This window comes from Capricornis sumatraensis, chromosome 13 (genome assembly GCF_032405125.1).
Source record: "Capricornis sumatraensis isolate serow.1 chromosome 13, serow.2, whole genome shotgun sequence".
In the NCBI taxonomy this organism is placed as follows: domain Eukaryota; kingdom Metazoa; phylum Chordata; class Mammalia; order Artiodactyla; family Bovidae; genus Capricornis; species Capricornis sumatraensis.
This window is the reverse complement of record NC_091081.1, coordinates 71,388,665-71,413,814: the sequence shown is the minus strand read 5'-3', so window position 1 is coordinate 71,413,814 and position 25,150 is coordinate 71,388,665. Positions and strand designations below refer to the sequence as shown.

Below are 25,150 nucleotides of genomic sequence, written 5' to 3'. Positions count from 1 at the left end.
TTAAGGCTTTCAGTAAAGGAGGATGGCAAAAGTAGGAAGTCAATAAATACCTGGAGTAATGGGCAAATTTGGCCTCGGAGAACAGAATGAAGCAGAGCAATGACTAATAAAGTTTTGTGGAAAGAATGCACTGGTCATAGCAAACACCCTCTTCCAACAACACAAGAGAAGACCCTACATATGAACATCACCAGATGGTCAATACTGAAATCAGATTGATTATATTCTTTGCAGCCAAAGATGGAGAAGCTCTGTATAGTCAGCAAAAACAAAACTGGGAGCTGACTGTGGCTCAGATCATGAACTCCTTATTGCCAAATTCAGACTGAAATTGAAGAAAGTAGGGAAACCAACTAGATCATTCAGGTTTGACTTAAATCTAATCCTTTATGACTATACAGTGGAAGTGACAAATAGATTCAAAGGATTAGATCTGATAGAGTGTCTGAAGAATTACTGACGGAGGTTCGTGATACTGTAGAGGAGGCAGGGATCAAGACTATTTTCCCAAGAAAAAGAAATGTAAAAAGGCAAAAAAGTTTGTCTGAGGAGGCCTTACAAACAGCTATGAAAAGAAGAGAAGTGAAAGGGAAAGGAGAAAAGGAAAGATATACCCATTTGAATGCAGAGTTCCAAAGAATAGCAAGGAGAGATAAGAAAGCCTTCCTCAGTGATCAATGCAAAGAAATGGAGGAAAACAATAGAATGGGAAAGACTAAAGATCTCTTCAAGAAAATTAGAGATACCAAGGGAACTTTTTATGCAAAGATGGACACAATAAAGGACAGAAATGGTATGGACCTAACAGAAGCAGGAATACACAGAAGAAATATACAAAAAACATCTTAATGACCCAGATAATCACAATGGTGTGATCACTCACCTAGAGCCAGACACGCTGGAATGTGAAGTCAAGTGGACCTTAGGAAGCACCACTATGAACAGAGCTAGTGGAGGTGATGGAATTCCAGTTAAGCTATTTCAAATCTTAAAAGATGATGCTATGAAAGTGCTGCACTCAAAATGCCAGTAAATTTGGAAAACTCAGCAGTGGCCACATGAGTGGTCAAGGTCAGTTTTCATTCCAATCCAAAACAAAAGCAATGCCAAAGAATGTCCAAACCACAGCATAATTGCCCTCATTTTCAGTTCAGTTCAGCCGCTCAGTCGTGTCCGACTCTTTGCGACCCCATGAATCGCAGCACGCCAGGCCTCCCTGTCCATCACCAGCTCCTGGAGTGCACTCAGACTCACGTCCATCGAGTCAGTGATGCCATCCAGCCACCTCATCCTCTGTTGTCCCCTTCTCCTCCTGCCCCCAATCCCTCCCAGCATCAGAGTCTTTGCCAATGAGTCAACACTTCGCATGAGGTGGCCAGAGTACTGGAGCTTCAGCTTCAGCATCATTCCTTCCAAAGAAATCCCAGGGCTGATATCCTTCAGAATGGACTGGTTGGATCTCCTTGCAGTCCAAGGGACTCTCAAGAGTCTTCTCCAACACCACAGTTCAAAAGCATCAATTCTTCGGCACTCAGCCTTCTTCACAGTCCAACTCTCACATCCATACATGACCACAGGAAAAACCATAGCCATGACTAGACGGACCTTAGTCGGCAAAGCAATGTCTCTGCTTTTGAATGTGCTATCTAGGTTGGTCATAACTTTTCTTCCAAGGAGTAAGCGTCTTTTAATTTCATAGCTGCAGTCACCATCTGCAGTGATTTTGGAGCCCAAAAGAATAAAGTCTGCCACTGTTTCCACTGTTTCCCCATCTATTTCCCATGAAGTGATGGGACTGGGTGCCATGATCCTAGTTTTCTGAATGTTGAGCTTTAAGCCAACTTTTTCACTCTCCTCTTTCACTTTCATCAAGAGGCTTTTTAGCTTCTCTTCACTTTCTACCATAAGGGTGGTATCATATGCATATCTGAGGTTATTGATATTTCTCACGGCAATCTTGATTCCAGCTTGGCATTTCTTCCAGTCCAGCATTTCTCATGATGTACTCTGCATATAAGTTAAATAAGCAGAGTGACAATATACAGCCTTGACATACTCCTTTTCCTATTTGGAACCAGTCTGTTGTCCCATGTCCACTTCTAACTTTTGCTTCCTGACCTGCACTCATCTTACATGCTAGCAAAATAATGCTCAAAATTCTCCAAGCCAGGCTTCAACAGTATGTGAACTATGAAATTCCAGATGTTCAAGCTGGATTTAGAAAAGGCAGAGGAACCAGAGATCAAATTGCCAACATCCATTGGATCACCAAAAAAAGCAAGAGAGCTCCAGAAAAACATCTACTTCTGCTTTATTGACTATGCTAAAGCCTTTGACTGTGTGGATCACAACAAACTGTGGAAAATTCTTCAAGAGATGGGAATACCAGACCACATGACCTGCCTCTTGAGAAATCTGTATGTTGGTAAGGAAGCAACAGTTAGAATTGGACATGGAACAACAGACTTGTTCCAAATCAAGAAAGGAGTATGTCAAGGCTGTATATCGTCACCCTGATTATTTGACTTATATGCAGAGTGCCTCATGAGAAATGCTGGGCTGGATGAAGCACAAGCTGGAATCAAACATTGCCAGGAGAAATATCAATAACCTCAGATATGCAGATGACACCACCTTTATGGCAGAAAGTGAAGAGGAACTAAAAAGCCTCTTGATGAAAGTAAAAGAGGAGAGCGAAAATGTTGGCTAAAACTCAACATTCAGAAAATGAAGATCATGACATCTGGTCCCATCACTTCATGGGAAATAGATGGGGAAACAGTGGAAGCAGTGTCAGAGTTTATTTTTGGGGCTCCAAAATCACTGCAGATGGTGACTGCAGCCATGAAATTAAAAGATGCTTACTCCTTGGAAGAAAAGCTATGACCCACCTAGACAGCATATTAAAAAGCAGAGACATTACTTTGCCAACACAGGTCTGCCTAGTCAAAGCTATGGTTTTCCCAGTGGTCATGTGAGAGTTGGACCATAAAGAAAGCTGAATGCCGGGGGCCAGGGTGAGGAACTCCGCCCAGGGCAAAGGTCATGAGGAAGGAGGCTTGGCATATGCAAAGGCACGATCAAGCCTCAGGAAACCCCCTGTTCCCGAGCATCTACCCCAAAACCAGAGTGTGTTTTATGCTCTCACCTACACCTCTGACTTTATGGGGCGCTCTCCCCCATAGCAGTTTCTCTTGGAGAACGAGTAAATGTGCAGCTCCAAGGCAATAAAAATTCCTGGGCATGACAAGAGTGTTTCAGCTTACGGACTCCTCTGAAGGTTATCTAGCCCACCTGTATAGGTTCGTCCGGCCACATGTGATTGTTTACAGCCTCCCAACCTGAGAGGCATGAGATATTTTAGACTTGCTAAAGGCAAATTCCTTTGGGAAGTTGGAAATTGTCAGTATAGTGGGTTGGTTAGGAATTATATTGGTGAAGGGTTTTTTCATTTGTTGTGCCAATAATTGCTGCTAATTCCCTGCCCTGGGTGGGACAAGTGTGTCTCAGGTCAAACCTCTCTGCTGGCAAACTAGCTTGTGTGACAGGATTATCCATACTCCTGCCACTACGCACATGATTGTTTACTACCTCTCAACCATAAACAGCACAGAGAGTTTGGAGTATTTTGAAAGTCTTAATTAGCATAGGGCTTTTCTCATTGTTGAGTCAATGATTGCTGCCAGGCCTCCATATCCTTAGGCACCTGGGAATATATTGATCAATGTATTTGGAATATAGAAAAGGAAATATAGTAGTTTTTAAGGTTAGCAATACTAGACTTTTTGAGTTAATGGATTTTCTCTTTTGTAATAGATCACTGTCCTTTGTTGTAAATCACTGTGTCCTTGTTATGTAAAAATGTAACTTTATCACTATCTTAAGACTAAATAGATCTTAAGGGGAACACTGGGGAAAGGATTTTCATTTGTTGGGCTGATGTTTGCTGCTAAATCTCCATGTTCCCTGCCCTTATAATGAATATAACTAGCATATAGGAGAAATAAGTATTAACCTTTAAGATTAATCATGTTAACCTTGGGTTAAATAAATTCCTTTCTTGATTGTAACTCGCTACACCCTCACCCTATAGGAATGTAACTTTATTTGGAGGGTGGTGCCTGGTTTAAGAAAAAACACCCCTGGAAGAAATAAGTTTTTTGGTTATCAGAAAGAAAGGATCATAAAATGTCAGCAGGTCTCATAGCCAGAAGATGATGTAAAATCCTTAAGACCTTTTTATGTGAAGCACCTGATTTTGATAAAGGTCAGGACTGCTGACCCCCGCGTGACTCTGTATTCATCCCTATGTGTAACAAAAGTTATATAAGCAAACCCCAAAATAAAGAAATTGGATCAGTTTCCAGAAAGACTGATTCCCCCATGTCGTTTCTTTCTTGCTCCCCATTTTTCTGGCTGAATTCCCATCTGGAGCATGGATGCTATTCCACGTAAACCAAGTTATTCAGCCTCTTTTTCTCCACTAATTTTCCTACTACACTATCCATTTCTAATCTCTCTATATATCTGTAATTAAATATGTATTTTTCCAAGGACGCCGACTTCGTCCCCACCTTTGAATCACCCTGGATCCACCGGGGCTGGACCCCGGCAGCTGAATGCCGAAGAATTGATGCTTTTGAACTGTGGTTTTGGAGAAGACTCTTGAGAGTCCCTTGGACTGCAAGGAGATCCAACCAGTCCATCCTAAAGGAGATCAGTCCTGGGTGTTCATTGGAAGGACTGATATTGAAGCTGAAACTCCAATCCTTTGGCCACCTGATGTGAAGAACTGACTCCTTGGAAAAGACCCTGATGCTGGGAAAGATTGAAGGCAGAAGGAGAAGGGGACAACAGAGGATGAGATGGCTGGATGGCATCACTGACTCAATGGACATGAGTTTGAGTAAAGTCCGGGAGTTGGTGATGGACAGGGAGGCCTGGCGTGCTGCAGTCCATGGGGTCTCAAAGAGTTGGACACAACTGAGTGACTGGACTGAACTGAACTGAAAGCTAGGATGCTGCTTAGCCCTAAAAGTGTGAGGAAATACTGATACCTCGAGAGCATCCACCTATCAGTGGGGAAGGAGTGGGTGAATAAATAGTACAGTCACCTCATCCTTTAGTAGGATGCTTCTGAGAGATACCCTCCACAGTTCACCAGGATCCCCTGGAGGACTGAGCCCCAGTAACCCACAGCAATCATTATCACACCCTTTAACAAATATGCTTTTCTTTCTCATTTCATTCTTCCTAGTCTCTCATTTCTGCTTGCTGTCTTCACTTTCCAAGTTGTCTTCATCCAAAACATTTTCTCAGCTCTGATTTAGGGGATCTTATCAAATATGAGATATATTATTACAAATAGAACATGTTCTTCTAGGAACCGTATAGCCTGAACATACTTACCCTGAAGTGCTGTGCAGTTAGTTCTTTATCCTGGAGGGGGATAGGGTAGTGAGCTGTTTGCAGATCCTTCAGGGCTGCAGGAAGTTTAGCCTTATCTTTGAAATTAGCAATCACATGTCCAACAGCTTTCAAAATTGTTAAAGCCTGCTCTGTAAATCGGTAGCTTTCCTGTGAAGACCAAGCATAGTACTCAGCTTCATTTTCATTTATTTAGGTGTAATTAGGTTTACAAAGATTTAGTTTCTGTTAATATATTAAAAATCTGTTGTGCGACTGACTCAGCAGTTATTGATGGAGGGTTTACTTGATCAAAGTATTTCACCAGGAGTCATGATCAAAGAGATGTTAAGCAAGGAACCTGATTCTTGCTCTTGTAGGAACACACAGAAAGAACACTAACCCCACTGGGGGCCAGGGACAATTTCTCCACAGTATTAATATCCAACCTTTGTTCTGAAGAACGTCTAGGAATTAGTCTGACAGCTGTGTGGTATCTGATGGCTGAAGGGCAGAGAAGAGTTCAAGGAGAGAGCAATTAAAAAAAAAAAAGAAAGAAAGAAAGGGCAAGAGGGTGAACGAGCACAGGCTTCTGACTTCCTTCTGCTATAACCTCTGAAGAAACAATAAAGCAAGAAGGAGACAGATATATCAGGAAGGAACTTATTTTTAAAGATGGAGAAAACCCTGAGGTGTTGCAGATGATGGAGAAGTTGCAGAGCAGACGGTGCTTACAGGCAGCCTGGAGAGGGTCATGCAGGAGGAAAACTTTGCAAGGTCTGTTTTTGCCCCTTTCCTTAGGGGCAATATCGTCACTCCAAAGTTCCCTGGAGAAATTCTAAGGACTAGTCCAGCAGGAATAGCATGAGAATGGGGTGAGAAGCTGATGAAAACAGGCAATTGACTTGCCATATTAATACATGTACTTCCCCCTGACCTTCTCCCAATCCCCTCAAAGCTTTGGAAAAATCTCTTCTTAATAGTTTCTCCCTGAAATGAAACCATGGCCAGAAAAGTCACCTGGTTAAGTGGTAGCACCGGGAGTGATCAAGGACGGCTCTCAGAAGCGTGAGTCTCTCTGCTTTTGAACCAATCTATATCCCCCTTGCCTTCTTGATTACAAGTGAAGAGTACTGGGGCCTAAAAGTCAGCCCTAATAAATTTTATAAGATGGAGGAGTCGATAATCCCAGGAAAATATGAGTTCACAGACCCAAATAGTTAATTAGGGAATTAAATCACCTAAAAATACAAACTGCTTCCATTTCCTGGCTATTGTAAACAATTTTGCTATGAACATTGGGGGTGCAGACATCTTTTTGAATATAAGCCCAGGACATATGTCCAGGAGCTGGATTGATGGATCATATGGTAGTCCTCTTTTTAGTTTTTTAAAGGGCTTCCCTCGTAGCTCAGTTGGTAAAGAATCTGCCTGCAACAGGAGACCCAGGTTCAATTCCTCAGTCAGGAAGATCCCTTGGAGAAGGAAATGGGAATCCATTCCAGTAGTCTTGCCTGGAGGATCCCATGGACAGAGGAGCCTGCCAGGCTACAGTCAATGGGGTCACAAGAGTTGGACATGAATTAGTGACTAAAGCACCACCACCATGGAACCTCCATACTGTTCTACATAGTAGCTGTATCAATTTACATTCTAACCAACTGTGTAGGAAGGTTTCCTTTTCTCCATACTCTCTCCAGCACTTATTTTTTGCAGATATTTTGATGATGGCCATTTTGACCTATGTGAGGTGATACCTCATTGTGGTTTTGCTTTGCATTTCTCTAATAATTAATAATGTTGAGCATCTTTTAATATACCTGTTAACCTTCTGAATGTCTTCTAATGTCTATTGAGGTCTTCTGCCCATTTTTTATTAGGTTTTTTTGACATTGAGTTGTATGAGCTGTTTGTATATTTTGGAAATTAACCCCTTGTCAGTCACATCATTTGCAAATATCTCCAATTCCATAGACTGTCTTTTCATTTTGTCGGTTTCTTTTGCTGTTCACAAGCTTTTAAGTTCCATACATGCACCCCAGTGTTCATAGCACTATATATAGTAGCAGCCTAAATGTCTATCAGTCGATGCATGGATACAGTACTGGAATATTACTCAGCCATAAGAAGAATGAAAAGATGCCATTTGCAGTAACATGGATGGGCCTACAGAATATCACAGTGATTAAGTACATAAAGACAAATACTGTGTGATATCACACGTGGAATAAAATAAATAAGTACAAATGGATCTATTTACAAAACTGAGAGACTCATAGGCATAGAAAACAAACTATGACTAACCAAAGGCAAACAGAGGAGGGAAAAATTAGGAGTATGGGTTTAACGGATATACACTGCTACATATAAAATAGATAAGAAACAAAGGCTTAGTATATAACACAGGGGACAATGTTCAATATCTTCTAATTAACCTATAATGGAATATAACCTGAAAAAATATATATTAAAACTGAAACACTTGGCTGAACAGCTGAAATTAACATGATACTGTAAATCAATTCTACTTCAGTTCAAAAAATAAAAAAGGAACAAACTAGATAAGCCATACTATGTAAAAAAATTTTTTTTTGTTTATTTGTTTGGAGTTTGAAGCAGAGAAAGGTTTATTTCAGGGCCACGCAAGGAGATGGTGGCTCATGCGCTAAAAATCCCCAAGTTCCCTGAAGGTTTTTTTTTTAATATTATAATATCATTATGCATGCTCAGTCACTCGGGCTTGTCTGACTCTTCGAGGCCCCATGGATTGTATCTCACCAGGCTCCTCTGTCCATGGAATTTTCCAGGCAAGAGTACTTGTGTGGGGTGCCATTTCCTCCTCCAGGGGTCTTCCCGACTCAGGGATTGAACCTGCGTCTCTTGTGTCTCTTACATTGGCAGGAGGATTCTTTACCACTTAAGCATATTTATTATTCATCTAAATCATATAATGGTGGCAGTTAAGTTGGCTGCTTTATTTTATAGTTATCTTGAAGAATCTGACATGACTGAGCAACTAACACTTTCACTTTATACAGTTTTATTTAGTACAATTTCTTTTAGATAACACTGATTTATTCAAGTAAAAATAATTTTTTTAAAAGAAGAGAAAAAACAAGAATTTAAAATAAGCAGGGTAAATCTAATTAAGGGTTTAAGGGACATAGAAGATGGGCTTGATGATCATCCCTCTGTGTCTACTGAGCAGGAGTTAGGTCTAATGAGAGGTGATGCAGAAAGAGAAGAGGCAGCCATAGGGCATCCTTCAGGACCACTGCCTGGAGAGGGAAGAACGCGCGACTGGAGCGTAGCATCCTTCAGGACCACTGCCTGCAGAGGGAAGAACGCGTGACTGGAGCGTATCTGGGCCATGAAAACATGAGCACGGAGTTGGTTCTGAGCCATCCTGCTACTGCTCTGGACAAGAGGTTTACTGACTGGCTAAGTGGATCTCATCTCACTAATATGAAGTTGTGATATATGGAGATAGATTGGAGGAGCAGGCAAAGCTGAATTATGCAGTAGAAAGGCCCTATAAATACTTGTCTCTATGCGTATGTCTAAAGATGTCCTTGAGAGGACGTCTAAACCAAGACAGGACCTGAAGGAAGATTTATTTATCTCTATTTTCTTTCAGACCCTGTCAGAGCCAAGGAGCTAGAAAAAACAAGAGGTTAAAAGCAGATGAAGAAATGACTGACCCTTTTGTCGATCCTCTCTCCCTGAATCCAAGTCCCTTCCTCAGGACAAAGAAGGAGGAAAGGAACATATAAAATATCAAAAATTTAACCTGCATTGAAAAAGTCTGTACTGATCGTTTATGTTTCTCAACGGAACAATCATATTGATACTATGGGATCTGCCTTATGTGTTAACAGATGTGTAAGGGAATTCAACAGAGCAGAGGTGAGTAAATAAAATTAAATGAAATGAAAATATTAATTATTTTTAAAATAAAATGGTTTTATTTGTATCCCTACAGAGTTTAGACTGCTTATTAACATGTCATATTTGATAACTTCTTACAGAATATACTTAATAGGTTTAAAAAGTAAAAAATTGAGTAAGCTGAATAAAAAAATAGAAATACGATTTAGTTCAAGATCTTTGAAACTAAAGCACGCACACACAAATCACAGTTGCTAACCAATTTACCGGCTCAAAGTTGGGTAGCACAACATCTTCATCCCCAATGACGAAGGTCACCATGCTGCAGATGTGTATGGAGTGGCCCACGGGGGAGGATGCAGTGAAGAGCAGCATGTGTCTCCTAAAGAGAGTGGACACTAGATACAGATCGCAGCTCTCCTTTGTTGTAGTCCTTGCCTCTGCTAGCTTCTTGATGATACTTTGTGCTCAAATGAAGTCAAAGGTTAGTATGGGCTGAATTTTGTAACACAGATGAGGTAATGACCGATGAATTTTTACTCTGAAAGAACGCTCAGAGAGCATGCAATCTACATTTCACTAATTATGTTGGATAAAAGTGGTCACACTAAATGACAAAGTTGTACATGTTGGAGACATCTCCCAGGCACTGCAGACATATTGCAAAACACTGGTCCCGATTTTCCCCTCACAACAGTAATAATTCACATTGGCCAAGTGCTTTGTAGATTTCACAGTCATTTTCTCACAAATGCATAGCTTCATGTATGTTGCTTATGTCCCTCCTACCAGGTTGTAGCACCATGGAGAGGACTGAGAGCATGTCTTAAACCTTCCTGGTGGCTGCTTAGGTCCCTGTAAAATGTAGATAGGAGTAGTAAACTGTGAAAGCGTTTAGCTGCTCAGTTGTATCCTACTCTTTGTGACCCCATCGACTGTAGTGTAGTCAGCCAGGCTCCTCTGTCCATGGAATTCTCCAGGCAAGAATTCTGGAGTGGTTTGCCATTCCCTTCTCCAGGGGATCTTCCTGACCCAGAGACTGGACCCAGGTCTCCTGCACTGCAGGCTGATTCTTTGCTGTCTGAGCCAGCAGGGAAGCCCAGATAAAAGTAGATTGTTTATCAGTTCTCCATCTTGGTCATCTTGATGAATGAGCACTCAGACAGAATAATGCTTTTTGCAAGAATCTTTCCATACTAGAGTTTTTAGGGGAGATGTAAAAAATATAGTATTTTTAAAATTCATTATTCCTCTAGGAATATTTGATGCTTGCCATAGATTATTTTAGCACTTTATTTTGTTGCTTGGGTTTTGCTTTTTGAATAAGAGCCGTAGCTTTTCATTAATCACATAGAATTATCATGATTGATCTTGGGAAATTCAGCAAAATATTTATCTTATCTGAAATATGATGTAATATTTTGAACTTTACTTATCAAAAATCATGAAAACTTTTCAATTATATATCTTTTCTTTAAAATGGAAAATGTGATGTGTTTAACCTATTATATTTTAATTTAAAATAAAGCTACAGGTAAAATTAAAAATAATTACGGTTAAACTATAGATTTATAGAAAAAAATGCTGTTTTTCAGCCTGTTTTTAAATAAAGTCATGGTCCTTATTAAGAACTATGGCATAATAAAACAAAAAGATCATTTTAATAAATTAATTTTAGGAAATACTGGGTTAAACACATTTAAAATGTACTCTTTACTAAAGACGTTTCAGATTCTTTGACAATTATGCATCTTCCAAAAGGTACAGCGTTTCTTCAGTTTATTCATTCCCAGAATTATTTTTCTCAAGAATCATGATGATAGACCTATACTTTGTGAAATCCCTGTAGGAAACAACATATTAGATTCCATATTGTTTCATTATCTAGTAGTCAAAAGTTTACAAGTCGTCAAATAATTCTTAGTATGGGAAAAATAAAGTCACTCCATACCCAATAGGCAGGCGAACCACTGTAGCCTTGGTAGCATAGGTGTGAATTGTCACAACAAGATCACGTGGCTTCAGAGATTTCCAAGAAACCGTCTCAACTGTAAGTAGTCCAGGCTCTATGGGAGGGCTGTTCTTTGTTAAAGCTTTAGGAAAAGTTGAAAAAATTATATATATATATAAAATCCGATTGTGAGAGTATTGTTGGCCATCACTAGTATTGCTTTTTTATTAATATGACATTAATAATAATATAATTATAATAATATTAACAACAACCAACAATTAGACATATTCTGAAAATGCTCATAAAACATTAGAAATTATGCTGGGTAAATAGTTATGGGAAATAATACTCGAGAGGAAGCAAAATCTTCGTTCCTATTCCTACTTTTCTCCTCGTAGTCATTCCCCCAGCTGAAAAAACCAGGAATGGAAAAGTTAGGAAAAAAGAGGTCAGCCAGGGATATTTCATTGTAGTATACCACTGCTTTTCTTATGTAGAGCAGTAATCACAATATCCTGCTGGATGCAATTTTAAAGGAGGAAAATTACTACATCTGGGGAAATGAGAGATTTTCCTAACAAAGTGTCAAAACAAGGGCAAAATATGCTACATTTTATCTAAGTTTTTTACCTTTGATTCTTAGCTTTAAGTGTGTGGAGAAATAACATAATTAACAAAACTTTCATTTCAATTAAATTAACCTTTTAAATTTAATTGTATTTTGTAAATTAATTGAAACAATCTAATTAAACTTTAATTAACTTTTTAAAATCTGAAAATGGGTAGAAAATGTTATTCTTCATTGGTAGCTGAGGGCAAAATACTTCTTACCTTGTTTTGCAGCTAACCCTCAAGCTAATGTTACAGGCCACCACGTGATCTGAAACACTTCCACGCATTTGGAGTTTCAATGTTCTAGGATGTGGTGCAGCTTAGGAACTGTTGGTTAGGTAGACATACTAAACTCACACCGCTGAAGTCTCGAAAGTTTATTCAACAAATGTTTATTGCCTACCTGCTACACATCTGATACCACTTAAAACACTGGGTATATCTCAGTAGGAAAACCATAGTCTCTGCCATCAAGGTAGGCAAGAAATTCAATATTAAGCATGCAGCAAATATTTATACCTGTGCTGGGTCAGAGCTGTTCATTTGAGTTACATATAAATGCTTTAGTAAAACAAGTCAATCAAAGAATACTGTTTTGTGCATTTGTGCATGTGTTCACAAGAAACCAGCCTTAGAGAAGAAAAGAAACAGTCTCTCTGTTAGAATAGGAAGGAAAGGTGATTAGAGCTTCAGAGAGTCCAATATGAGGAGAAGAGTAGGTCATTTCTGATCTCTTCTATCTCTTCAGTGAAAACAATAGCAAGGTCATCACCTGAAAAGGAGGAAGGATGGACTGGGAATTGGAGATTTGAAGATGGAGAGAGATCTGCAGGTTTGCAATAACCATCCATAAGAATGAAAGTTTGGAGGATGAATGAACTTGGGGAATGTTGACAGTGCTTAGGTCATTTTTTTGTTCGTTCTTTTTGAGGTTTGTGGTCCTCAATTTAAAATGGGGATAGGTAGTAGGAATTTTTTTCTTCAGTTACACTCAGCTGCTCTGATGCAACCCCAGGTCAGGCACAGAGATATTTTCAACCAGTATTAGGGTTTTGTCAGGAACATAAATTGAAAGGATAAGAAAGCACTTGTGTTGAGGGCACATGTGAAGAAACACCAATAAATACAATGATGGCCCACGGAAACTGTGTTGGGACTCAGAGAAATAAGGATCTGATGAGGGTGGACACAGAAAAAGTTGTCAGGTTGATGAACAGTGGTCCCCATTCAGCCCAAGAATTGTAGGGATGGGAATTCTAGAGACAGTGAACTGGAGCTTCAGGTGGGGGTCAGAGACCTTAAGATTGATTGAGATAATACAGTTATTAGTACAATAAAATCTAAATAAAACCATGATAGTAGGGGCCCAGGGCAGGATGGAGATAAAGCCTTTGGAAGAGTCAAATCGAAGAAGAAAGAGCCTGTGATTTTTAAAAGATTTTGAAAGAATCAAGAATGATGACATGTATAAGGGGAAAGAGAAACTGAGGGACTAGGTGTGCATAAGAGGTGATCATATGACCAGAACAAAGAGAGATGGGTGGCAAGAGTGAGCATATTCCTTGATGTCAGAGGAGCAGGAAGATCTTAGGAGGTCTAGAGAGGGAATAAGTTCCTTCACTCGGTGTCTAAAATTTGTAGTATACGTTTCCCCTGAATAGAAAGTGAGCTGGGCTTTCAGACTGTAATTTTCTCATGGCCCTCTTACCTCCAGATTCTCCCCAGCGTACCAATGCAGAAAAGCATATCAGCAGTTCAATGGGCTTTAAACTGTCCATGAATAGGTGATAGGACACACGTTCATCTGAAAACTGCAAGAAATAGACTAATTGTTGCATTTCGTATCAGCCTGTTCATGCTGGTATTTCCCAATTTAATGAAAGTACAATACCTGACATTCATAGAGCATTTAGTGTGTTCTAGACACCACAACAAGTACTTTACAGATTTAATGAAAGGAAGAAAATCACACTGGTGCATGCTGGCAGCAGTCCATGGAACCCATGTCTGCAGACACTGAGACCGGCCACCATATCAGAGAGAGCCAAAGCTCTCCTCGGTGAGTAAAGAAAGGGGATATGTTTGTTCCAGAAACGACAGTAGAGGAAGAAATTGAGCCTATAGCTGAGCAGTGCTCAGAAAATAGGTCCCTGATAAGTAAACAGGGAGAGAATAGAAATGTATTAATGTAGGCTACTTGGGCTTCCCTGTCTGCTCAGATGGTAAAGAATCTGCAGGCAATGAGGGAGACCTGGGTTCAACCCAATGGTTGGGAAGGTCCTTTGAAGAAGGGCATGGCAACCCACTCCAGTATTCTTGTCTGGAGAATCCTCTGGACAGAGGAGCCTGGCTACAGTCCTTGGGGGTCACAAAGAGTGACACACAACTGAGTGATTAAGCACATGCTACTTGGTGGTTTTTGCTATTACTCCTTCATTCTACAAGGTCTTCAGAATTATGCCCATTGCATGCTAATGAACCAAACTGGGGGCTTCCCTTGTGGCTCAGCTGGTAAAGAATCTTCCTGCAATGTGGAAGACATGGGTTTATTCCCTGGGTTGGGAAGATCCCCTGGAGAAGGGAAAGCCTACCCACTCCAGAACTAAGCTGGATTTTTGCTTGAGGCATGCAAGAAAGTATTGAGCAAAACTGGAATATCTCTTAGTGGACAGGCACATAAGGATTACATGAATATGATTTCAATCCATCTTTGGTAGGTACTATTAACATCTATAATTATGGATGAAGAAACTGAAATACAGAGAGGGTAAGTAATTTGTCAAAGGTCACAGAGCTTGCAAGTAGCACAGCTTAGACTCAAAACTAAGTCTGTCTATCTACTAATACCTAACTCCAATGTTGGCCTTTCAATTATTGTGCTATTACTGCACTTCAATTTCCCAGTGCTTCAACATAATTTTGACTGATGGTGTATGGTAAATGTGTTAATTTAATTGTCATTATACTTTAAGGCAATGGCACCCCACTTCAGTACTCTTGCCTGGAAAATCCCATGGATGGAGGAGCCTGGTGGGCTGCAGTCCATGGGGTTGCGAAGAGTCGGACATGACTGAGCGACTTCACTTTCACTTTTCACTTTCATGCATTGGAGGAGGAAATGGCAGCCCACTCCAGTGTTCTTGCCTTGAGAATCCCAGGGACGGCGGAGCCTGGTGGACTGCCGTCCATGGGGTCGCACAGAGTTGGACACGATTGAAGTGACTTAGCAGCAGCAGCAGCATAATTTAAAGGCTTTCTATATTATTTTACAACAATATTTAAATAACAAGTTGAAATGCAAAAAAGAAAACAAGCTATATTGTGAAAAAGAAATCCTTAATAATCAAGTATAATAAGATTCCTAGAAATGTTTGATGCAATGTAACTATTTAAAATGATTGCCATCACTCAGTTTTCCAATAATTAGCATCTGACACTTTATTTTAATTTTCTTTTGTTTTCTTTTGTCTGCAACATGTTGGTGATAGAGGCAGTTGTTTCAAATACTCCCTGTCTAAAACTCTGAAGGACCTTGGATTTGCCAGTGTAGCCTGTGTGAGCAAGGAGGAGGCTCTACCTATAACTCATTTGCCATCATTTTAAATTGTCTGAGAATTTGAACATGAGGTGGCCCTGGAGGCCACATGAAGGGAATCTTCCCTGGTGCAGGCATGAGACGTCTTTGCAAGCCCCTGCCAGCTCCCATGACATCACCCATGGGGACAGCTAAAGGGTGTGCACAGGACAAGCCTCAGACTCTGTGTTCCTAGTTCAGCAGGCAGTGCCCGTGGCCACTAAAATCAGGACTAAAAGTGAAAGTGTTAGTTGCTCAGTCGTGTCTGACTCTTTGCAACCTCATGGACTGTAGCCTATCAGGCTCATCTGTGTGTGGGGTTCTCCAGGCGAGAATACTGGAGTGGATTGCCATGCCCTTCTCCAGAGGATCTTTCCTACTCAGGTATTGAATCTGGGTCTCCTGCATTGCAGGCAGATTCTTTACCAACTGAGCCACCAGGGAAGCCCCTAAATCACGACTGCCTAGCCTCAGACCATAGGCAGTCCAAACTAAAGGCCATTAATTTTGGGTACTAACAATATCCTCTAAGTCATCATTTTCTCAGACCATTGATGTTAAAAAGAAAAAATTCAGGGGGATGAAGGGACTCATAATGGATGCTGTCATTTTATTTTGCCAAGCTGGAACTTTAAAAGGAAAATAAAATTCTGTATTTACCATCACTTCATAAAAATGTCCAAACACACACACACACACACACACATACATATTAGGGTGGCAATGTATAACAAAAACTCATGTGCCAAATGCTGTTGGTAATAATAATGACAGCTAGCATTTCACTTACTAAGTATTAGGCATTCTTCTAAGTGTTTTACACAAATTCTCTCATTCCTTTCTCAACTCTGATGTAGGTCTCTCACTGCCATTGTGTAAATAAGTAAACTGAGGCAAAGAGTCTTATCCCAAGTGAAATCTGCATTCAAAACCAGGCAGTCTGGCTCCAGAGCCATGGATCTGCTTCCTCCAAAGGTGCAGTAGTGAGAAAGGCACAGGCTTCACTGAGGACAAATCTGGTTCTCCTGATGTTTGTGCCACTTACTAGTTTGGTGGTCTTGGGCATTTTACCCAAACCTGGTCTGCCTCAGTTTCCTAACCTTAAAATTGATAATAATAATAGTCTTTTCATTGGGTTTGCCTTGAAGAGTTGATGCAAAAAAGAACCTAGTTCAAGGCTGGGAACAGAGGGGGGCACCTATAAATGACTATCGTTTAATTGTTGCCAGTAATTTGAATCTGATGACATTCCTAAATTAACTGTAAATGGTGAATACATAGCATACCACACACTGGGTTCTGCTATTCTCAATTAACAGTTTGGGTTTTGTTTGTTTGCTTTTGCTTTTTTTTTTTTATCTTCATAAAGTCAAAGCATTCCTCTGGGTATTTTTTGTAGACAGATTACAGAGCCAGGTCAGTCATTCTGCCAGCCCCAGTCACTAGTAGAAAGCTGATTCCTACTTTCAGAGCAGGCAACCAGCTACAAAGTACTTCTTGAGGGATGCTCAAAAAGGTTTTTTTTCTCTGTCTGCATTTTCATTTAGTACAAGTGCAAAGGAAGTCATCTCCAAGCCTTCTTACTTCCCCCAACTCTGCATTAGCTCAGCGAGATGTTAAGTTATCACTGGGGGCTTGCATGGCCCCATACAAGCAACAAGCACGTTTCAGTGTAATTTAGTTTCCCAGGATACATTTCATCATCTTCTCCAAAATTCTACTCCATGTGAGACTTGCTCATTAATTCATTCAACAATTTTTTTTTTAAAACCAAGTTTCTACTTCATGCCAGGGCCTGTACTGCAACAGTAAAGACAAGGACAGAGTCCTCCTTAAGATGCTGACATGAAGTGGACAGGTAGGTGGAGGAACACAGAGGAAAGACCATACAGTCAGGATGGAGGGAGGAAAGTGTTTTGAGTGTGGACAGTCACATGGAATGCATGGAGAGAGCATACTTGACTTGGACTCTATGGCCAGGGAAGGAGGTCTCATGGCATCCGTGCTGCTCTGAGGGACTTGTAGACACTGGCCAGAGGAAGGGGAATGAACTTCAAGCAGTGGGCAGGACTAACGTGAATTAATTTCAAGCAGAGGCAAGAATGTGGGCTGACATAGCAAAAATGATAGTGAAAATGTGCTTATGTTTTAGGACTTGTGTGCAAGTTAGTGAACATTAATTAGCAGAAGACATATGAGATTTCGGTTTGATCCCTGGGCTGTGAAGATCCCTCGGAGGAAGGCTTGGCAATCCACTCCAGTACTCTTGCCTGGAGAATCCCCTGGACAGAGGAGCCTGGTAGGCTACAGTCCATAGGGTTGCAAAGAGTTGGACATGACTAAAGAGACCTAGCATGCAAGCATGCATAGTGAATTTTTTGTTCTTTTCCTCCCTTTATTTATAAGTTAAAATTTCCTTAGCGTGAATTTATAGAATAATGCATCTCAGGGTTGAACTGCTGCAACATCATCAGATGGATCATGGTTGGAAATACCAGGTAGCAGAATTTTGCTTATTATCTGGGTAAGCAATTAGTAGAAGACTCTAACAATTTTTTAAATACAATTATATTAGAAGTTTAGAAATGCTTGATAAATTTGAAAGTGTTTTTCACTAGCATGATTCCATCAAAAATTTAAGAAGTGAAAGAGAAGATATCATAATGTATTTACCTTGAATTCTGATTTTTGAAAGTTAAGGCAATATGAACTTGGTTTGTGGAAAATATATAGAGTCCTGAAAAACATTTATAACAGGTTATTGTCATTATATGCAACAGACTAGTACTACATATTAAGTTTCTCAGACATGAATAATTATAGGCAAAACAGGTAAAGATAGATGAAAATTACAAGAAATGATAACAACTCAGAGAGGGAAAACATGGTTGCCAGGGCTGAGGGTGGGGAAAACAAGAAGAGATTGGTAAAAGGAGTACAAATTTTCTGTTACAAGATGAATTAAGGTTTGAAGATCTAACGTAAAATATGGTGAGTATTGTTGATAACACTACATTGTATAATTAAAATGTGCTCAAAGAACAGAACTTATATGTTCTCACACAAAATAAGAAGGTAAACATATGAGGTGATAGATATGTTAATGAAATGGATGGGGGTATCTTTCATAATATGCATGTGTTTTAATTCATCACCATGTACACATTTTTGTGTGTGTGTATAATTGCTTTACAAAGTTGTGTTAGTTTCTGCTATTACAATCAAGTGAAACAGCTATATGTGTACATATATCCCCTCCTTCTGGAGCCTCCCTCCCACTTCACCCCTCTAGGTCATCACAGAGCACTCAGCTAAGCTCCCTGTACTATATAGCAGGTTCCCACATTTATTTTACATATGGTAATGTATATATGTCCGGAGAAGGCAATGGCACCCCACTCCAGTACGCTTGCCTGGAAAATCCCATGGACGGGGGAGCCTGGAAGGCTGCAATCCATGGGGTCGCTGAGGGTTGGACACGACTGAGCGACTTCCCTTTCACTTTTCACTTTCATGCATTGGAGAAGGAAATGGCAACCCACTCCAGTGTTCTTGCCTGGAGAATCCCAGGGACGGTGGAGCCTGGTGGGCTGCTGTCTATGGGGTCACACAGAGTCGGGCATGACTGAAGTGACTTAGCAGCAGCAGTGTATATATGTCGATCTTAATCTCCCAGTTCATCCATCCTCCATGCATACTAAGTATTTATAATTTTATCTGTCAATTGTACATAAATAAAGCTGGGAAAAATAATAACTAGTTGCCTGACAGGGACGCAAATGATCTCTCTTGGTGAATAAACTTAAACAAAAAATAAGTCTTTGAGAAGAGGCTGAAATTGGCATGAGACTGGTTTGGCTACTCATGCTTTGTGTGGACAATCAACTCACCCATATTTCCTTCTAATATTTTTGTTTACTATTAGATCAACACCAGACTAACACTGGTTTAACTCTTTTAAATGAAAGCTAAAAATCAAAGGCTTATATATTTATTATATTACACACACACATAAAATGTATACTTACTGAAAGCATACACAGAAGTCTTCAAAATCCAACCATATTTCTTTAGAAACACTGTTATTTATTGTTGTAAGTTCCTCCTGTGATTTTTCCTGTGTTGCTGTTGTCTGGCTGATCAAATCTTTCTCCAAACTGACTCCTTCAGCTGGATGGACTGCGCCATTGACTCCATAGTCTGCTAGTTCATCTGTGCAGAGCAGGAGACAACAGCGTCAAACACACCTAAGGCGTGAAATACTAAGTTATTAAGGTATGGAAAACAGTAGAGGGGAGCTCACGTACTGAAGTCTGTTTTTGAGAAAATATTTCCTGAGACAGTCATTTCCATGCAGGCCTCAGATTTGTAGAGGTCCATGCAGAGACCCATGTTCATACGCTCAGGAGAATTTAATCCTACCTTGCAAGCAGAGTGTCCAGAAAATCTGAAAACCCTTTCATAAATTTGTGCACACATTCTTTAGAGATTGTAAAGTTATAACAGGATTTAGCTGCTTATGCTTTATGTATGATCAAACCAGTCACTCTTTAAGGAAATCAACCCTGAATATTCACTGGAAGGACTGATGCTGAAGCTGAAGCTCTAATATGTTGGCCACTTGATGTGAAGAGATGACTCACCAGAAAAGACCCTAATGCTGGGAAAGATTGAGGGGAAGAGGAGAAGGGGACAACAGAGAATGAGATGGTTGGGTGGCATCACTGAGTCAACGGACATGAGTTTGAGCAAACTCAGGGAGATAATGAAGGATAGGGAAGTCTGACATGCTACAGTTTATGGGGGCACAAAGAGTCAGACACGACTTAGCAACTGAACAATGCAGGTAAAATCTGCTATAAACTGACATTAAGCGATGGGATGACCCAGACAATAGAAGAAGAAACAAAAACTTGAAAGATCTATGGTGACTGTCACCTTTCTATAGGACAATTGATCTCCATAGTCAGTGATTCTGCAATCTTTTTTATGTTTATCAAGGCCATAAATTTCCTGTACACTTTCTGGAACCACAATGTTATATATACACATGCCACACAACACTGTTTTTGGATTTGAGCCTTGGGAGTTCACTCCCTGGGTTGGGAAGATCTCCTGGAGAGGGGAATGGCAACCCACTCCAGTAATCTTGCCTGGAGAATCCCATGGACAGAGGAGCCTGGTGGCACTCCATGGGGTCACACAGGGTCAGGCAAGACCGAGCAACTACAAGTCCATGGGGTCACAGAGTCAGACGTGACTGAGCAACTCGCACTTTTACACACACAAGTCATTATTCAGGAACTGAGGAATCTGCAGTGGTTTTGGTGCTTTGATCCAACGTGCATGCATTAAAACACATGAGCATGACTCATGGGGCTTTAATCAGATTGTCTTTCATGTTGACTTTAAGCTTGAATTTAACGAGTGTGATCATCTGATTTTTCTAGCCGGGAGCAGATTAGACTCTACACATCAGAGGAGACCTTGGGGTGAGGGGAGGGGTGCTGGGAACAGGAGAAGGGAGAGCAAGAAGCTGTCAGGAAGCAGAGACCCCTTTGTATTGTGATATCTGAGAAAAAAGTCATGAAGAGATTATTGATTTACCTTTTCCGAGTACAGGTTGTGAAGCAACATTTCCCTGTGAATTGAAAGGAACACACTGAGAAATCATTTATCAGTTCAACAAAACATGACTGCTCTCTAAAGCACCACGGTTTTTAAAAGGGGTCATACAGTCTTCTAAACACTGGAGAAATCGAAATTTCTCTAAATCCTTACTAAAACATACAGCAAAATGGAATTTTTTTTCAACCTTAAAATCCAAAAGATGTGAATTTGAGTGAGAGTTTGCATTTGTGACATTAAAATACTACTTGTATGAGCTTATTACCTGTTTGAATCTTATAAGAAAATTTAAATTAAAACAATAATATCCCTGAGTAGATATGTTAGATGGTATGAGGCACTGATAATTTATAATTTATACACCAATAACTTGTACTGATTGACTAAAATGAGATTATGATTAATGGTTACTATACAGAAACTAGTGGGCCTTCCCTTGTAGCTCAGTCAGTAAAGAATCTGCCTGCAATGCAGGAGACCTGGGTTTGATTCCTGGGCCAGGAAGATCCCCTGGAGAAGGAGATGGCAACCCACTCTAGTATTCTTGCCTGGAGAATCCTATGGACAGAGAAGCCTGGTGGGCTACAGTCCATGGGGTTGCAGGAGTTGGACACGACTGAGTGACTAAGCACACATACAGAAACCAGAGAGGATTATTTCAAAGTATTAAAAATGGTTTCTCAAACTTTTAACAGGGAAAATACATTGAATGCACACGCAGTAGTCTGCTATTTCTAAAACACAATGAAAATAATTTAAAAGATACAATTGTATAAATTTATACAGACTGGTGGTGGGTGATGCTCACAATATTTTGGATGATGTCAAGTGGGTGGAGAAGAAAACAGAGTGGAGATAACTGAATATGAAGTGTTAGTGAGAAGCAAGCCCATCCAAGCCTTAAAAGCCCAGAAACAATTAGCAGGCATCTGAGAAGGAGAATACTCCAGTATTTTGGCCACCTGATGTGAAGAACTGACTCATTCAAAAGACCCTGATGCTGGGAATGATTGAAGGCAGGAGGAGAAGGGGACAACAGAGGATGAGATGGCTGGATGGCATCACCGACTCGATGGACATGAGTTTGAGTGAACTCCAGGAGCTGGTGATGGACAGGGAGGCCTGGCCTGCTGCAGTCCATGGGGTCGCAAAGAGTTGGACACATCTGAGTGACTAACTGAACTGAAAAGGAGGAAATGAGATACAGGCTGAAAATAATGGGGTGGGTTGAACGTCTATATAAGGAACAGACAAGTCCCCACTTCTCCCTAATCCCTTCTGGTTTAGCATCTATCCTTCTTCAGCCTAAATAGGACATTGGAGCTTGATTTAAGTGGAGAAATTAAATGAAAAATCTCCAGATCTGGGTTCACAGACAGCGTGGGAAGCAAGAAAGGCTACTACAAAGAGAGGAGAGGAATTAAGTGAACATCCACATGATGAATTTTGAGACTCTCAGGAACTCTGCTGCTCGGCTTTAATAACTCTGGTGGATAAAAGTATGACAATCCTTACCACCACATTCCACCCCAGCAGGGAGATTAGAGAACCCTTAACCTATGAAACTGAACAGAGCTGGAGGAAAACCTCAGGGAATCTCATATTTGGAGCCAGTCCCACCCCCGGATGAAGCTCATTTATCCCCAATTATCTCAAGTTAAAGCTACCAGCTGACAAGCTCTATGCATGCCATAAAGCTTCTTCTAATCAGCAGCCCTTTAATGTCATAAACTCCTGATATGTGTATAACAAAGTGCTACCAGGCAATTGAGGAAAGAGCCCCATATAAAAGAAAGAAACTAATGAATGTGGCTAGAGAGATTCATAGGAACCAGAAATAATCATATAAGGAGACGTTTTAAAAGTTAGTATTATCAGAAAGTTAAGAAGATAGTCATTTATCAAATAGTAAACTTCTATAAAAATACATCAAGAACAAGGTAGAGCTCTTAGAATCTAAAAACAGGAAAGTGAAATAAATTCAATGGAAAGTTTGAATGTAAAGCTGATTTTAAAAAAAAGAGACTAAAACTGAAAACAACTTTTCAAAGAAAACATAGGTGAAGAGCTTCGTGACATTGGATTTGACACTGGTTTCTTAGATTTGACAACAAAAACAGACAACAAAAGTAAAAAAAAAATTGGACTATGTAGAAAATCTGTCATTCAAAAAGAGCTAATCAACAGTGAAAATGCAGCCTATGGAATGAGAGAAATTATTTCCAAATCATATGTGTAATAAAGGGTTAACATCAAGAATATACAAAGAACTTCTTGCTCTCATAATCTTCACTTTCCATGCATCTTCTCTCAGGGAATATTAGAAGATGCATGCCTTTGAAATTAAAGTATAAAGTAGGAGGGCAGCATAGTTTCCAAAAACTAGAAAATCCATCAGAGGAGAGAGAGAAGAGAAAGTCCCAGGATGACAATTGCAGGTTTCTACCAGTTTGAACAAGAGCAAGAGAGCAAAGTATCCCAGGGGTGATGTTTCCAGGAAAATAGTCGGCATTGATAGAGTTATCTCACATGTTTGTGTGGTGAAGGTGTTCAGAGGGTGTTTTTTTAATGGTGTTTCTTAAAAAAAAAAAAATTGTTTGGGACAGCTTCCTAATGTGTCATAGAAAAAAAAAGCAAGCGAAAAAAAAAATGAAGCAATTAGTTGTACATAAAGTTGTATAAGAAAAAATACCTAATCCTTCCACAGCTATAATATTTTTAAAGAACAAATATTTTTACCCCTTATCATCTTTCTTCCATTACAGCTGGAAGTAATGATGAAGGTGGAAGAAGAAACAGGTAAATAATTAATTCCTGACTTGTGCTAAATCTTAACTCTTAGGGAACATCTGAAAACAGTCATGTTTTCCCTATCATAAAATTTATATCTATTTTAAGAGGCAAAGGTAAGGCAGTTTTGCTGTTTAAAAACATGAACCGTATAAGGCTGACTAGTCTGTGATAACAAACCAGTCCTGAAATCTCAATGGCTTTAACACATGGGGTTAATGTCTCTCTCAGGTTCAGTTCATTTGGGGGGACCCGATTTAAAGGGTTCCTTTCCCAGCTCAGACATACCAATAAACCCTTGTATTGTGTAGCCCTGCCCCTGGGACACATTCTTTCCTGATTATTGTGAGAGGAGCAGAGGGGTACCTGTGTGGGGTACCTGTGGGGGTACTGTGAAATAGGTACATAAGAAGCCTATTTTCAGTATTATTTATTGTGCTCAAATACATTTATATACATTTCACAGTTTAAGGGGGAAAAAAAACTTTCATTGTTAAGAACTGGGCTAATAATAAGAGTAACATAGTTACCTGAGACATAATTTTTGTCAATTGGTTTAAGTCTATCTGGCTAAAGGTTGCAGTTTCATCATTTTCAGTAAGGGAAGATAAACCAGATCCTGGAACCTGCCCTTTCTTAATAAAAGATCGTACAAAATGACTAAAAAAAAAAAAAGAAAAATTTCTGTTAATCTTAACTTCTTGTTTAAAGGTACTAATAAATAAATGCAGTTTTTATTGAGATATAAGTGACATACAACATTATTATTAGTTTCAGGCATTCAACATAACAATCAGTATTTGTATACATGGCAAAATGGCAATCAAAGCTCTAAGAAATGTACATCATCACACATAGTTACAATTTCTTCCCCTTGTGATAAGAACTTTTAAGGCCTACTCTCTCAGTAATTTTCAAATATATAACACAGTTTTATGAACTATGGCTTCCCTGGTCACTCAGCAGTAGAGTCCACCTGGGTCGATGCAGGAGACACGAGTTCAGTCCCTAGGTTGGGAAGATCCCCTGGAGGAGGAAATGGCAACCCACTCCAATATTCTCGCCTGGGAAATCCCATGGGCAGAGGAGCCTGGCAGGCTACAGTCCAAGGGGTTGCAAGAGTCAGACATGACTTAGGGACTAAAGCACCATCATTATTAACTATAGTTCCCACGCTACACATTGCATTCCCAGGACTTATTTATTTTATAACTGGAAGTTTGTATCTTTTGGTTTCCTTCACCCACTCCATCCACCCTGACCTCCTGCCTCCAGCAGCCACCAATCTATTCTCCTGT

At 40.0% G+C, this 25,150-nt stretch overlaps 1 protein-coding gene across 1 annotated transcript in view; it reads right to left on the bottom strand.

The window, feature by feature from the left end:
• The window catches only part of ADGB (androglobin), a 184,515-nt gene that overhangs the window by 75,609 nt on the left and 83,756 nt on the right, over positions 1-25,150 (bottom strand). Inside the window, exons 13-20 of the mRNA XM_068985429.1 lie at positions 24,383-24,512; positions 21,038-21,075; positions 19,463-19,648; positions 18,108-18,171; positions 13,569-13,671; positions 11,246-11,387; positions 9,562-9,676; positions 5,410-5,577 (exon numbers count right to left, since the gene is read on the bottom strand). Coding sequence (XP_068841530.1) covers positions 5,410-5,577; positions 9,562-9,676; positions 11,246-11,387; positions 13,569-13,671; positions 18,108-18,171; positions 19,463-19,648; positions 21,038-21,075; positions 24,383-24,512 — 946 coding nt within the window. The remainder of the gene's footprint in view (positions 1-5,409; positions 5,578-9,561; positions 9,677-11,245; positions 11,388-13,568; positions 13,672-18,107; positions 18,172-19,462; positions 19,649-21,037; positions 21,076-24,382; positions 24,513-25,150) is intronic.